The sequence below is a fragment of the Periplaneta americana genome, chromosome 7 (genome assembly GCF_040183065.1).
Source record: "Periplaneta americana isolate PAMFEO1 chromosome 7, P.americana_PAMFEO1_priV1, whole genome shotgun sequence".
Taxonomy (NCBI): Eukaryota; Metazoa; Arthropoda; class Insecta; order Blattodea; family Blattidae; genus Periplaneta; species Periplaneta americana.
Window position 1 is genome coordinate 125,528,894 of NC_091123.1, and position 15,917 is coordinate 125,544,810.

A 15,917-nucleotide genomic window follows, 5' to 3' on the forward strand; every position below is an offset into this window, starting at 1 on the left:
CTACCAGGTGTATAATTACTACATTTCGGCTTGTTCGAGCATAAAATAAATTATTTGATTCCATTAATTTGCACAAGGGTGTATGTATGTAGTTCTTTTGTATGTAGGTATGTAATTAATAGTTTCCATTTTATTTAGTCTAATCCCTTATAATATAATTTTGTACTTTAATTATAATAATGGTTGCATTTTCAAACAAGATCATACAAACAACAGAAGACAGACAATATCAATAGCTTTACGAAGTACGTACTCCTACACTGCAATTTATTTCTTTTAAGACACGACCATTCACAATTTTAGAAAAATGTGGTCCGCTGAAGATGTAATCTTTTCAAAGAGATGTGCGGATTTCAATTATAGTACTGTATATGCAATACTACTACAATTATATTGATTGAAGTACTATCATAATACAGTATTGAATTCTGTTATTATTATTATTATTATTATTATTATTATTATTATTATTGTTACTAGTATTCTCGCATTATAAAATGAACTATAAAATAAAATTTCTTCAATATAAAAACACGTCTTATGTTTTCATAACCATTTTCATCATCATTGTCGTAAATAGAAAAAAAACTGCAAAATACAATAAGTTTATAATATCGCTCATTGATGTTACAAAGAGTTTATACCGAAATAAAAAACAGATCTTTCTATCAACGAAAATAAAACCATAATTATTCCATTCTCATTATCTGAAAAATGTAACAAACCTCCTACATCTACATTAAGTATTAAATTATATAATTCTGATTGTTGTCTTATACAGTGTAAATGTCCGATTATTAAAGAGTCCTCTGAAGTTAAGTATTTAGGCATAATTTTCGATAATAATTTTAAAATGGAACCAACACATTAATTACCTTTGTAATAAGTTACGTAAAATAGCATATTATTTTGTTTTATTGAGGAATTACTTGGCAATAAGTTTATTACGTACAATATACTTAACTTTATTTCAATCGGTAATTATGTATGGAATTATAGGATGGGGTAACTGATCTAAATCCAATTTTAATCCACTTTAATTATTACAGAAGAAAATAATTAAAATATGTCTTCATAAACCTATTGATTTTCCATCTCAAAATTTGTTTCTAGACTTTAATGTACTTAACGTAAGACAAATTTATTATATTATATTAATAAAATTCATACATAAAAATCTAAATAATTTTGAATTGTATTCTCATAGTTATGAAACAAAAGGTATGAATTCTTTAAGATTGTTTGAACCAAAATGCAACACTGTTACAATATTTAATCATAGTAGTAATTTAGGCCCAAGAATATATAACAAATTTATATTTAAATATCCTGATCTTGTCAGTTCTAATAGTTCTAGTATTAAATTTAAAAAGTTATGTATGGATTTTATAAAAATTGAAAAATTGTAAATTTAAATTTATATACTATAATTGCACAGTAGACATAAGACAAATTGTATTGTATAATTATTAATTTCAATTCAGGAATCCGCCCCTGAGCACGAGTTCTACTCTTTCAGGGGAGAGCTAAAGTTTTTTTGTGTAGATCATATTTTATGTTACAATTATTAGCAAAATAATAAATAAATAAATAAATAAAAAATAAATAAATAAATAAAAAATAAATAAACAAATAAATAAAATTATGGCATTCAGTTACACAAGTTATAATTAACATTATTGTTCACATATACACTACATTAATCATATGGTGCAGAAACGACTACCTACTGCTTAAACATGTGAAATACAAACTAACAGACAAAAATTCCACTCTACTGTAAGCAGATGACAAATTAATAATTCCTGGTAAGAAATACAATTTACAAATAGCAACCAACAATTTGAATGAAATTGCATAATATTACAGGTTTCAAATAAATATATCGCAAATAAAACCACTGACGTTTCAGGGAAAGGATATCCAACGAGTTGAAATAGTGATACATAATGCTATAATTGAAGAAGTTTCATCATTCAACTATCTGCGAAACATTATTTCAAACTGAAATGTGGATGACGAGGAACAGAAAATGCACAAATGTAATTTTGTAAATAACACAATGAGAAGAAAGTTTGAAAAATAAATGTTAAATGAGAACAAATTAAACTGTATAATATAATAGTGAAGATATTTTAAAATGTGGATGGGAAATATGGACATAAAACTAAAGAGAAAAATCAACACTAGAGGCAGCCTAAATGAAATTTTTCGACCGCTATTAAGATTAACAAGATCAGATTAAGAAATAAATGAGGATAAATTGAGATATAACATCAAAATTAAAAGTTAAAATTGTAATTACACACAAGAAATTGAATCCGAATGTAGAAAGGGTGCACAATTCTCGATTTCCGGAATCAACAATGCCTCAGAAGAGACCAAGAAATAATTAATAATAATAATTCTTTATTTATACTGGCAGAGTTAAGGCCATAGGGCCTTCTCTTACACTCTACCAGGTCACAAAGTATACAAGCAGTTAAAATTTAACAAAAAGTTAAAGAACAGAATACTAACATATTACAAAAAAAAAATAATAGCATAATAAAATGAACACTAAACAATATGATAATAATACCATAATAGAAAAAAAGAAAGTAAAATACATTGGAAAATAGTGAAAGCAACTCATTTAGTACAAATGGTTAATATGGAAAAACGTAAGGAAGAATATATCAAAATGGAATGTAATAAAATAATAATAAAAAAGATAATAAATACGAAAATTAAATAAAATTCAAGATAAAAAGGCTATGATAATAAATTCATCGGCTGATAAAGAGAACAAAAAGGGGAAAGGAAGGAAAAATAAATATATAGCCCATATTTTTACAAAACTACGGCAGAGAAAAGGGCTTATAACTGAAAGTAATCTAAAGGCCATTCTAAAGATGAGTGACCGGTGAAAATCGGATAGTCTAACCCGGGAAGTCTTGTTTCACTCCTGCATACGTTTACTAGCAAGTTACACTCTCCAATTTTTTTTAACTTTCTTTCGACTTAAAATTACTTTTACAGATTTCCTCTCTTGTCAGAGATTGCCCGTTATTCTCAAACTCCAATCCGCCCTTTCTTGCCACTGTTCCCCTTTCAGTGCACGTTTCTGTATTTCACACATCACAAAACCTTTTCATGTGAGCAGTGATCTTTGTCTTTAACGGCGTCCTAGAGGCGTCGAATACAAAACTTTATTGGCCATCTGTCACTTGGCATTCTCTCCATATATCTAACAGGCCAGCTAGAATTCGATTTCCTAGTTTACGAACAAGAGATGAAGTTTTACGAAGCAAAAAATATTTTCATTCAGAAGAACGAGCTTAGTTACAATATTCTTGAATGCCATTGACTTCAACATCATTATCGGCATCCGGATTTATTTCTGTAATGATTGCACTTCAATTGTCATCTCCATTAAAACATGCCAACTTGTTCTTCGATCACTGATAAGACAATTTCTAAAATTAGTAGCTTCTCGCAGCTAATTCATAGGCCTACTGGTACTGAAGTACTTACATCACCGATGGGCGAAAGGGGGTGAGTGGTCTTTCAGTTCTTCACTTTTTTAAATATTCATTTTGTTTGTCCTATACGTTACAATAATTATTTACAATTTTATTTTAGGTACACTTGTGTGTTATTTGATAGATTCTGCCTAATAACTTACCATCATAATAACTGCAAGCTTGGCGGTTTCGACCCCGTGGATCTAAGGTTAAAGTTAATTTACTATAGCATACTAGATGTTGGTCGCGTGGCACGAACAGACAGTCGTTTAAACAAAGATGTATGCACCAGCGGACTATCGCCTGTATGCACGAACAGTTCTAAAAGGCTACAGTTACATACTTATTACTTACACAGACTACAAGTCGTTCCTAAAATACGTAATCAAGTTTAATTTGCACATCCCTGTAAGCATACATAACTTGAAATAACATTAAATCTCTACATACCTTACTTACATATCTATATATTTAGAGAACATATGAGTAATTTAAATAAATAATTATGTACACAACTTATCTAGTCGACTTTCTGAAAAGTCGATGTACACACATTTTCGAAATGGATTCGATTGAAATTCGATGTTTTCCCCCCATCCCTATTTTCTATAAAATGATTGTACCATGAAAATACTCGTGTCTGTGTACTTAAAGAACGTTGAATGTTTGAAAATGCCTTACAATAGGATTGGTCATACTCCACTTGAGAACCTGTTATATATAGTGTTTGTGTTATAATATTCATTGTTTAAACACTCTGAACGATCTTCTTTAAATCTCGTATATGAATTATTTTCTCGGAATATTTTAGTGGTTAATAGTTGTGTTCTCCATTATAACTACTAGAAGAATATACACAATCTTTTGAACACAGCCTGGCTGTCCCGAGCGCTCACGGAAATACCAGATTCGAACTTAAGTCTCTCAGACGCCGGCCAATTTCAATTTGACGAAGTGTACTTTTTGCTCTTCTCTTTAGTAAGTAATTGTAATTTATTTTATTCTTGCATTTCTTTACGCACCACATTTCATATTCTGCATTACACTTATTTCCTTAGTTGTTACCAGTGTTCATTTGTTCATTTATGTATTAGTTATGAAGATAAGTGTATTAAAGTGTCCAATCAATAATTGTAGACCTATATTAAGCAACATATTTTTTTAATAAGACAAAGTGTCCACATCTGTGGAGTAACGGTTAGCGCGTCTGGCCGCGAAACCAGGTGGCCGGGTTCGATTCCCGGTCGGAGCAAGTTACCTGGTCGAGGTTTTTTTCCGGGGTTTTCTCTCAACCCAATATGAGCAAATGCTGGGTAACTTTCGGTGCTGGACCCCGGACTCATTTCACCGGCATTATCACCTTCATCTCATTCAGACGCTAAATAGCCTAAGATGTTGATAAAGCGTCGTAAAATAACCTACTAAAAATATAAGACAAAGTAAATTTCCTTCAATTGTTACTCCGTTCGTGTACTCAGAAAATGTCGGTTTCATGTATGCTGAAGTACGCCTGGTTTTCTATCTACCTGCAAAACATAAAGGGTAACCGGTTAAAAATCTAGTATTCGGTCGGTTGTCCGATCTTGATGGATGTTCTCTAAGCGGTCTAATCTAAACTGGTTGAACGCGATACTTTGCAGCTCTCTAATTTACAATATAGAAACACCAGCTTCAGTGACTTTGAAAAATATATATTTCTTTCCAGCTAAATTGAGATTCTGGCCCACTGTGCTGTGTATGAAATAACAGTCTATTAGAACTCTCTCAGGTATAGGTACTGGCATCAAAGACCAGATATAGTTTATTTGTCAAAATGTAATTTTATAATTTTTGGTTCGAACCTTACATAATTATCATCGAAGATTTGAAACAATTCCACAAAAAGAAAAAAAAGTTTCTCGTCATATTTCTTTGTTCAGCATCAAACACTGTAATCTGTCTCATCATATTTGTACAGCGGGAGCGATACTTTTCATTATGTGGCAGGTTGAATCCAGTCGGCTCGACGCGGGGAGGAGTGGAGAGCTTTCCTCTGCGGTACAGCAAGCGCCTGCACCGCGGGATGAGCTCCAACGCGGGCAGCTTCCGCGAGTCTATCAAGAAGGCCAACGCCATCCGCACCGAGGAGGAGAACAATACCGTGAAACAGGTGACTGGCGCTACTCCATTCGGTTCACGGCTTCCTGGACTGCAAAACCATCTTCATCAACAGCAAAAGACCCACCAGGTGCAAACTTGATTCAGTAGCCGAGATTTGTCACCTACACATCGTGCATTTCCAAATTTTCTTAAAATATGTAACAGATAGAGTCCTGACACTCGAGATTCTGCTACCTCTGTTCGATTCCATTGGGTAGAAACTTCTTGCACTAGACATCAAAATCGCTCAATTTTTCTCTGTGCATCTAAAACTAAACCCATATTATGAACTAGATTAGTTATGAATAGTTTCAATTGAAAAGACGATACTATGTACAAATTTTAACCTACAGAATTGTATCGTCTGTCTACTGCAACTCAGATCGCAGAAAGACATTAGCAAACGAAGCTGAATCTAAAGTTCAAAAGAAATTTAAGAGTCAGCTGTATATTTAAACTATTTATTTTTTTGTTATTCCATGAACTAACCTATTATTTTATGTACCTACTAATTTTACAATGTATACAGTTAATACCTACATCGTTCCCAATATGCAATACACTGTGTTTTGAAAATCTTACTAACATTTCATATGATTATTGAGTAAGTATTAATAAGAAATTAACGTGGTACGTCATTTAGTAGTCAAACTTTCCAAGTTTCAAGTTATAATTTTTCGAAATAGTATAGGGTGAAATTGTGATTTTTTGTTTCACCACGGATCCCGAAACTGGTGAAATTACCCGGTCCGGGGGAAGAGGTAGGTTTATTCTACGGCAAAAGTTTCTGGACATAAATAAATAGTAATATCAAGACTTTATAACATAAAGCTATAAAGGAGTTATGCAATGTTTGTCACTTACAGCGCAACCGCTACGAGTGCATGACGTAGTGCGCGGGCTTAGTCTTGAAACAATATTACATGCTTGTTCATCGGAATCGTTTGGCTTACCGCTCGACCATGTTGCGGTGCACTGACAAGTTCATCAGATGGTGTGACACCTCGGTTAATTGATTTTGGCACAAATATTTTAGTGCTGCTGGTCAAAAGCTAATCAATAGTTGGAACACATATTAATAAGTTAGATATCTGGGGTACAATTATCTATATTAATTTTTATTTCGAAATATTACAATTTCAGTTTCTTTTCTTTCAAGCGTTCTGAATATAATATTATTTTTATAGTGACGGGCGATAGTTGACAGGACGATCGATACTAACGATAATTACAACTACATCTATAGATACTATCGATAGTCAGATTCTTTCCAATACTATCGATAGTTCAGGAAATTATCGATAGTATCGAAAGAAGAGAAGATCATTCATAATATTATCTGGGTTTCAAACTGAATTTAGACAACAACGTTCTTCAACAAAAATCGATTCCAACGACTTAATCAGAAATTACTACTCTTCCCTTTGCAATCAAGAGTAGAATAAAAACTTTCTACATTTCTCGCATACCTAGATGGCAGAATCGGTCCTGGAAGGATAGAGTCCCTTTATAACGAGAGTTGAGACATTACATTTTTGCCTCCTTCTGATTGGCTGGAACCAGTTTTCATGACTTCTAGTAATCTAGAAAATTATGCAAGATAGTGTTCCTTAATTATAATTTTTAAACTCAACTTTATTTTCCAAGTACATATTTTGCATTACATCTCCATTTGACTCCTATGCAAATTTCGGGGATATACTCATTTTGTATACTTTACTAAACAAATCCAGTACTGTCTTTTCGACTCGTCCATTTCTTTTATCACACACGATTCACTCACAACTTACAATAAGTATTTTTGACCAGAAAGTAACTGTGTTCACTGGGACCTTGAATTTCCTCAGCAAAACTCTTTCCAAAAACGTAAATTTAATGAACGAAAGACGAAACCGTCTGCATCCTAACGAAGTGGAAATGCTTATTTTAAATGGAAACTTATCCTTCAAACAATGTTCACATGTTTAAAAAACATAACGATGGCTATTGTTGGGACTCTAAGGACAGATTATAGTATTGTAGTATGTAATGCAGATCAATTCGGTACACGTACACTATTAAACTAATAGTTCAGTACATCTTTAGATATTAATTCAGAATTATATTCAGTTTATAACAAAACATTTGTAATGTCTGTACGGTATTATCGATAGTTTTTATTTTTACTATCTATAGAACTATCGATTGCAGGAACTACAGTCGATAGTACAATCGATACTATTGCAAGTAACTACCGCCCATCTCTAAATATAATTGCGTTGTTTTACTCTTCGAAAAAATAAAAACTAGTATAAATACAAAATGTGACTTTACATTTAAACTCAATCTAGATATATAATAATTAGAGGCCTGATTTTAAAGGAAAAATTGTTCATCAAAAAAGGACAAAAATGGGAAAGTTATAGCCAAAAAGGACTTGAAAAAGGACTATATTACTTCCCAAAACATACTTCAGCACATTCATAGATAAACATGACACACATGACACATTTATCTCTCCACAACATAAGGAAAGTGTTGCATTTTGTATAGTCAAAAAAGGACTTCAAAAAGGACTACATTACTCCCACAAAAGGATGCTATTTTAATTGAAAACACACTTCAACACATTCATGAATACACATAATCCTTCAGGGAAGAATTAAGACTGTATTTTTGTACATGTTATTTTACTAACAATAAACAACAACAACAATAAACAACAGCAACAACATAGCACACACAAGCTTATATTTATCGCTTCACAACATAAGGAAAGTGTTGTATTTGATCATATTCAACATTTCATTATGTTTCAATATGATTCTGCCTCTTTTAATGCAGAATGTCTTTATAAACAGAAAATGACAGCTCAACATTAACTGAAATCAAAGGTGAAAATTTTCTTTTTATCCTGAACTCTAAATCAGCACACTTTATTAGTTCTTCCATGTCTGGAATCAGAAGAAGAACGATATGTATTTTCGCTTGCTCAGGAAGTTCTAGGCCTATTGAAAAAAATATAGGAAAATTATCTAAATGTTTGCGATATTCTGTCAAAAAAGGACCAACATAAGAGACGTTTTTGAAAAAAGGGAATATAAACTAAAAAGGGGAAAAAAGGGAAGTCAAAACCACATAATTTGATCGGTGGAAGATAGTTTCGAACATAGTAATTAATGTTTCATGTTGAAATAAAAAGAGGGATTGCCTTTAAAATCCGGTCTCTAATAATAATTAATACATGCTTATTTTTATAGGTGAAATAATAGTTATTTATTTTATAATTGTCTTAAATTTACAATTATTTGTGAGTGTGATACTGACACGAACGCCACGAAGTCGTGTCATAATTTCTAATTAACACATAATGTACTTTTAGTGAAATTATTCCAATTATTTTCCTTTTCAAAAGTAATACTGTATTAGTTAGCTGTTATGAATTGTTTAAAGCTCTACCATGATGTAAACATTCCTTTCTTGCTAAGATACCGGTCAGATATAAAATATGAAATGTTTCTAATAAAAATATTATTTCACAGGATGAAATGATAGTATCTACAATATAATTAATTCACATGTGAAGTAAAGGGCTATTTTTGACAGTTACTAACAGTTTGATAAGCATTACACTACTGCGTGTTCAGTTCAAAATGTGTCCTGGCTCGCTGTATGCCGTCATGTGGCTAATCGTTGAGCCTAGAGAATTCAATCTTCCTACACTTCCACAGAGGCGTATTACTTATGTACCAGAGAAGTTGCCTAGCAAGTACGGCGTTCATTCTGAAGAGTACTTACCGATACGTACAGTAACACCTGTAGTGGCAGGAATGTGAATTGTTTGGAAACATGTACTGAGGTGAGTTTTTTCCTTACTGTCGGGATATGTAAGAGGGTTAAGACGATTACTTACGTATTTGTTGACATTAACTTCGACGGTCAACATGGACACGGAGCATTTGACTTGTGTTGTGGAATGTTGCCGTACGCAACCGATGATAATAAATACCCTGCGTACTACTTGCCCGCGCAAAACACAGTTCGAAAGAGGTTATGGTAGCACACAGACTTTACAGACCACCATCTGTTGCTACGGCGTTCAAGTTATACCGTACACGTTCTCAAGTTCAGATTGAACGCCTTGATTAATAGGCAACTTCTCTGACATAAAAGCTGAAACTCGCTTCAAATCACTGACTCACAACAGTGACATCATGACACACTTTGAAATGAACACCCAGTATGTCACTAGGATAAGACAAACTAATTTCATTCACTCACATAACAAAACGTACGGTTTACTACTACAGAGGTTTGCGATGAAAATTAAGTATTCTTTGAACAGAGTGAAATAAAATCACTTTACAGCACATTTGACTTGATAAACAGAGAAATCGAATGAAAAGTGGAGTCTGCCGTCAGCCGTCGGATTTTGTTAATATGTACACTTGAATATCATTAATCCTTTCGTCCGTAATTCTTTTATCTACAACAGTCCCTTTTATTACACGCAGATCCCGTAGATCTTCACTTAAAAAGAAGTTTATAAGCGTACAATTGTGGAGGAACTTGTTTGCGGATACTCTGGTTTAAAGCGTGCTCCATTTTCTTGTAACCTTTCTTTCTCACTAAATCTTCTACAATAAAGAAGTTCCACTTTTCATGTAAGTTGAAAAAATACTATTTCTTCATTGAAAGTACGAGGGAGGATCGGAAAATCAAGTACAACCATTTTTTTTTTGCAAAATACAGTAATAGTTCAGAAAAAAGAATAACGCACAAAAAACTACAAGTTTTATTTATTTTTTGACAAATGGACCAAATCTCTCGACACTCACTCTCATCTTGACACCAATAATTTCAGTAGGGTTAGAACTCCGTTTCCTGGGAATATAGCCACCTGTGCACGACCGAATCCACTTCGTCATCCGAACCGAAACGTTGAATCCTAGGAATTCTCCATTGGTCCGAAGAGTTGAAAGTGGGACAGTGGGTGCAAGGCCTGGACTGTAAGGTGGATGGCTGAGCACCTCCCAGCCAAATTTCTCATTTTTTCCACGAACGTAAGTCGCAACATGGGAATGAGCATTGTCGTGAACCAGTCTGACATTTGCAGCTTTTTTGTTAGGGTGTTTGTCCCAAAGAGCATCATGCAACTTTGTCAATGTTTAAGATACTCTTCGCTCGTAGACAATGCTACCAAATGCGACATCTTTACTCAGTATTTATTGCTCGATCCGCCAGGGCGACACCTGATCGAGACATTGCTGTTTGTAGCACAAAATTCAAACTGTCTACCAACTTTGAACGTCCGGGCCAAAATAATATTTCGTACAAGAAAATGTGTGTGCTTACTTTCCGAATCTCCCTCGTATTTGTAAAGCATTCTATCAATATTTTCAAACACTTCGCAATAATCGTAATAAAGACATCGTATAAATGTGGCATTATAATGAAACTAACAAATTAATATTTAGATGGATCAGAGGGTCAAATTGAAAAAGTTTATTTCGTTATTAAGTTAAAGCTTGCGCAAGTCCTAGGCCCAGTTGAAAGAAATAATTTCACTCGCTTCCAGACAACTTATTCCATATTCAGAATATAAGTTAGGTATAAATTACAACATTTTCAGAGGCTTCATCATATATTTCAAGACCTTTCTTTTCACTCGAGTGTCAGTGTTCTTCTGTTATTCAATCATAATTTTATTATATTAAAAATTTACTAATAGTTGTAAATTTTATATTTTATTTTAAAATATTTTTATTAATTCAAATCGATTTATCAGTTTGACTTTACAGCCCGTTTTGCAGGCACGTCTTTAGCACGGTCGTCACAGGAAACACACGCCATCAGAGATCACTTATAACGAGCTTCACGTAGTCGAACACTGCATTTATGTTTTCATTTATTTTTACTTTGCACAGAATACTGCACATTATTATACCGCCAAACATATCTATTCAAAATTATAACTTTTTTTCAAAGTTCCTACTCAAAATGAATTAAACTACAAAAAGTTTAATAACGCAATGCAAAAATAACAAAACAAATGATAATATCTCCGAAATGAAGTATTCCTAAAACAGAAATGCACACCTGATGCAACGATGACAACAACATCTGCAGCCATTGGACTTTCTGGGAACCAGAGTAATGTTCATTGTTTTCATTATTTTGCTTGCTTGTTTGTACATTAGCTTATTCGCTTTAATAATTAGCCACTCCATTAAAACTTGTTTGCTATTCACCGCTTAGTTTCTAGCTTTTATAATTATATACACGCATATCCATTATGAACCGTAATTAATATCATTGTATTTATGTGCGTCTACTATTCCTGAAATATGTTTGTATACGTTTGTGCTTTAAGCGACAGCTCTCTGTGATTATGTCTAACCTAACTGTACGTTTTGATTACATTTATTTTCTCTCCATATTTGAAGTGCTATTATGTAAACAAGTTTTACCTCTACAAAATATACATACTTTGTTACTGGAGAGTTGGCGAATTTTAGTTTTGCTCTTCCAGTATACATCAGTGCATAAAAAGATAAATATTTGCATTTCGATCACTTTCCGAAACGAAGAAACGGTATACATATTTTCGAAGTTAATAGTTTTAAGAAACCACTGAACTTTTCTATTCCCATCGTTCCTTTTGTCTTACACTTGTTCTCTTTGTCTTCCCTTTGTTCTCTTCATTCCATTGTTCTCTTTGAGATTCACTTGTTACCCTTGTGTTCTATTTGGTATTCTGTGTTCCTCATGTTCTTGTTTTCCACTTGTTCTCCTTGTCTTTCTCTTGATCTTGTTATCTTTCCCGTGTTCTATTTGTGTTCCCCTTATTTTGTGTTCGTTTTGTTTTCATTGTATTCCCCTAGTTGTCCTTGTCTTCCCGTCATCATTGTATTCTCCTTGTTTCATTTCTCACACAACCCATAGGTAGTTCTACGTTAAGATGTGCAGCATAATAAAGCCACCTGTCGACAGGCGATAGCACCCACACGTGATTACAGGAAGAATATGAAGCATAGTAAAGCCATACACCTGTCGACAGGTGATAGCACCGACACGTGATTCTAGGAACAATATGCAGCATAATAAAGCCATACACCTGTCGACAGGTGATAGCACCCACACGTGATTCTAGGAAGAATATGCAGCATAATAAAGCCATACACCTGTCGACACGTGATAGCACCCACACGTGATTCTAGGAAGAATATGTAGCATAATAAAACCATACACTTGTCGACAGGTGATAGCACCCACACGTGATTCTAGGAATAATATGCAGCATAATAAAGCTATGCACCTGTCGACAGGTGATAGTACCCACACGTTATTCTAGGAAGAATATGTAGCATAATAAAACCATACACCTGTCGACAGGTGATAGCACCCACACGTGATTCTAGGAAGAATATGCAGCATAATAAAGCTATGCACCTGTCGACAGGTGATAGCACCCACACGTTATTCTAGGAAGAATATGCAGCATAATAAAGCCATACACCTGTCGACAGGTGATAGCACCCACACGTGATTCTAGGAAGAATATGCAGCATAATAAAGTCATGTACCTGTGGACAGATGATAGTACCCACACGTGATTCTAGGAATAATATTCAGCATAATAAAGCCATCTACCTGTCGACAGGTGATAGCACCCACACGTGATTCTAGGAAAAATATGCACCATAATAAAGACATACACCTGTCGACAGGTGATAGCACCCACACGTGATTCTAGGAACAATATGCACCATAATAAAGACATACACCTGTCAACAGGTGATAGCACCCACACGTGATTCTAGGAACAATATGCACCATAATAAAGACATACACCTGTCGGCAGGTGATAGCACTCACACGTGATTCTAGGACGAATTTGCAGCATAATAAAGCCATACACCTGTCGACAGGTGATAGCACCCACATGTGATTCTAGGAAGAATATGCATCATAAAAAGCTATGCACTGTCGATAGGTGATAGCACCCACACATGATTCTAGGAAGAATATGCAGAATCACGTGTCATACATCTGTCGACAGGTGATAGTAGCCACACGTGATTCTAGGATGAATATGCAGCGTAATAAAGCCATACACCTGTCGATAGGTGATAGCACCCAAACGTGATTCTAGGAAGAATATGCAGCATAATAAAGCCATACACCTGTCTACAGGTGATAGCACCCACACGTGATTCTAGGAAGAATATGCAGCGTAATAAAGCCATACACCTGTCGACAGGTGATAGCACCCACACGTGATTCTAGGAAGAATATGCAGCATAATAAAGCCATACACCTGTCGACAGGTGATAGCACCCACACGTGATTCTATGAAGAATATGCAGCATAATAAAACCATGCAGCTGTCGACAGGTGATAGCAACCACACGTGATTCTAGGAAGAATATGCAGCATAATAAAGCCATACACCTGTCGACAGGTGATAGCAACCACACGTGATTCTAGGAAGAATATGCAGCATAATAAAGCTATGCACCTGTCGACAGGTGATAGTAGTCAGACGTGATTCTAGGAAGAATATGCATCATAATAAAGCTATGCACCTGGTCGAATTTTTATCCTCAAAATAGATCTATAGAAAATCACGTGATCTTAAATCATATTTTACCTTTCAGAATTTTTATATAAGAGGAACACGTTCGGTAAATTTCGCCTACCGATCAAAGTGACTCATTGGTGGAACAGTGGGAGGATCCGGGTTTAAATGCCGGCTCTTCCACTGTCATTGGGGATTTTAATGGTTTCTTCGATCATAAAATTAATAGAATTCTGATTATTAAAAAGATGAATGACGGATTGGTTTCCATTTTCACTACAAATACTCAGATAATGTTCCGTAAGACATTATTATCGACTGATTATACATGGTTTGCAGACGTAGTGATAAATGGCAGAAATCTAATGTAACAACAATGTCTACAGTCGTACAACGACATCACAGTTAAAGTGACTATAAATAAAATCGAATTAAAAAATTTCGTCTTGAGCCATCTCACTCACGATTCTTTTCCGCGGGGTAAATTTGCAACACGTTATGTTTAACTTTCTCTCACTTTCAATGGCATTCATGCCGTTTCTTTTTTATTCTCTTCACAAATATATTACACTCCGTAGAGATTCAACTCGTAAACCTCTAGCTATTATTATTCGCGATGGTTTCATTTCTTCCAGCACAACTGGGCTGTTTGCTATGAAATACTGCAGTTTTTTCCATCTGAAACAGTTATATCACCAACGAAGTGTTTAGATTGCATCAAAGTTTAATGAAGAAGTAATGAGAAAGAACACAGTAACTATTGCAAAGTGCGGTAATTAGCCTCATTTGTAAATACAGATAAAGACCTTTATTATTAATGAACTCCATGGGGACAAAAGTTCTATTTGGTTCTTTAATAAATACGGTGTGTGCGTTAAATAATTTATGATTCTGAATATTTTATAATGGTAGCGAACTTCCAGTGATAAAATTTAGTGAGACGACTAGCAGGCTAGGCAAAAAAAAAAATAAACAATGTATTTGAAGGATTCAGAGCCATAGACAGACAAAGCAAGGGTTAAAGTGAAGTTAATTAAGATTGACATGTAATTTAATTTTAATGTGCACACTTTATATTATTTGCTATAGGCCTATGTTTCATTGAATTATTATAAGCACTTCGTTTTTTTAATGTATGGCGCTTGGCCCACTATGGCTCTGAACCCTTCAATTTATGTGATTCAACAATATTGTACTGATTCATACTAACAAATCATTTGCTAAAACAACTTTTCAATCTCACATTTTGAAAACAGCTACTTCTTCAGACTCTGAAGTGATAAATAAGCAAGTATCTGTGTGTGATTACATCAATGTTCCCTCTAATTTAATGGCCTACAGATAGAACATAATTACTAATTAAAATTATTTCTTGCAGCATTCATCTGTAACACTTTGTTGTAATTCTGTTTATCTATATTTAACTAATTATTTGTCAGCATTAATACCACAATAACTGTACGATTACAAGTTAATGATGTGTTTATCTATTTTTGTAAATGTGTGCTTAAACATGTCTGCGCATGTGCAAACCTTAGAGGGAACGTTGATTGTGAATAGGCATGTGCATGCATTTCTTAAGCATATAAGTATTCGTTGCTGTGTGAAACTACACTAAGCTGCGATAGAATAATGTATAATTATTAGCCTACAGCTTATGTAAGAAGATGCTGTGAGCTTTGAAGAGTTTTTGTTGTATTATAAGCTTTGAC

General features: G+C 34.0%; 1 protein-coding gene across 2 annotated transcripts in view; it reads left to right on the plus strand.

The window, feature by feature from the left end:
* LOC138703430 (gastrin/cholecystokinin type B receptor-like) overlaps nucleotides 1-15,917 on the plus strand; it is a 206,350-nt gene that overhangs the window by 93,037 nt on the left and 97,396 nt on the right. For both annotated transcript variants that reach the window (XM_069831281.1, XM_069831282.1), the window contains exon 4: nucleotides 5,493-5,733. In XM_069831281.1, coding sequence (XP_069687382.1) covers nucleotides 5,493-5,733 — 241 coding nt within the window. The remainder of the gene's footprint in view (nucleotides 1-5,492; nucleotides 5,734-15,917) is intronic.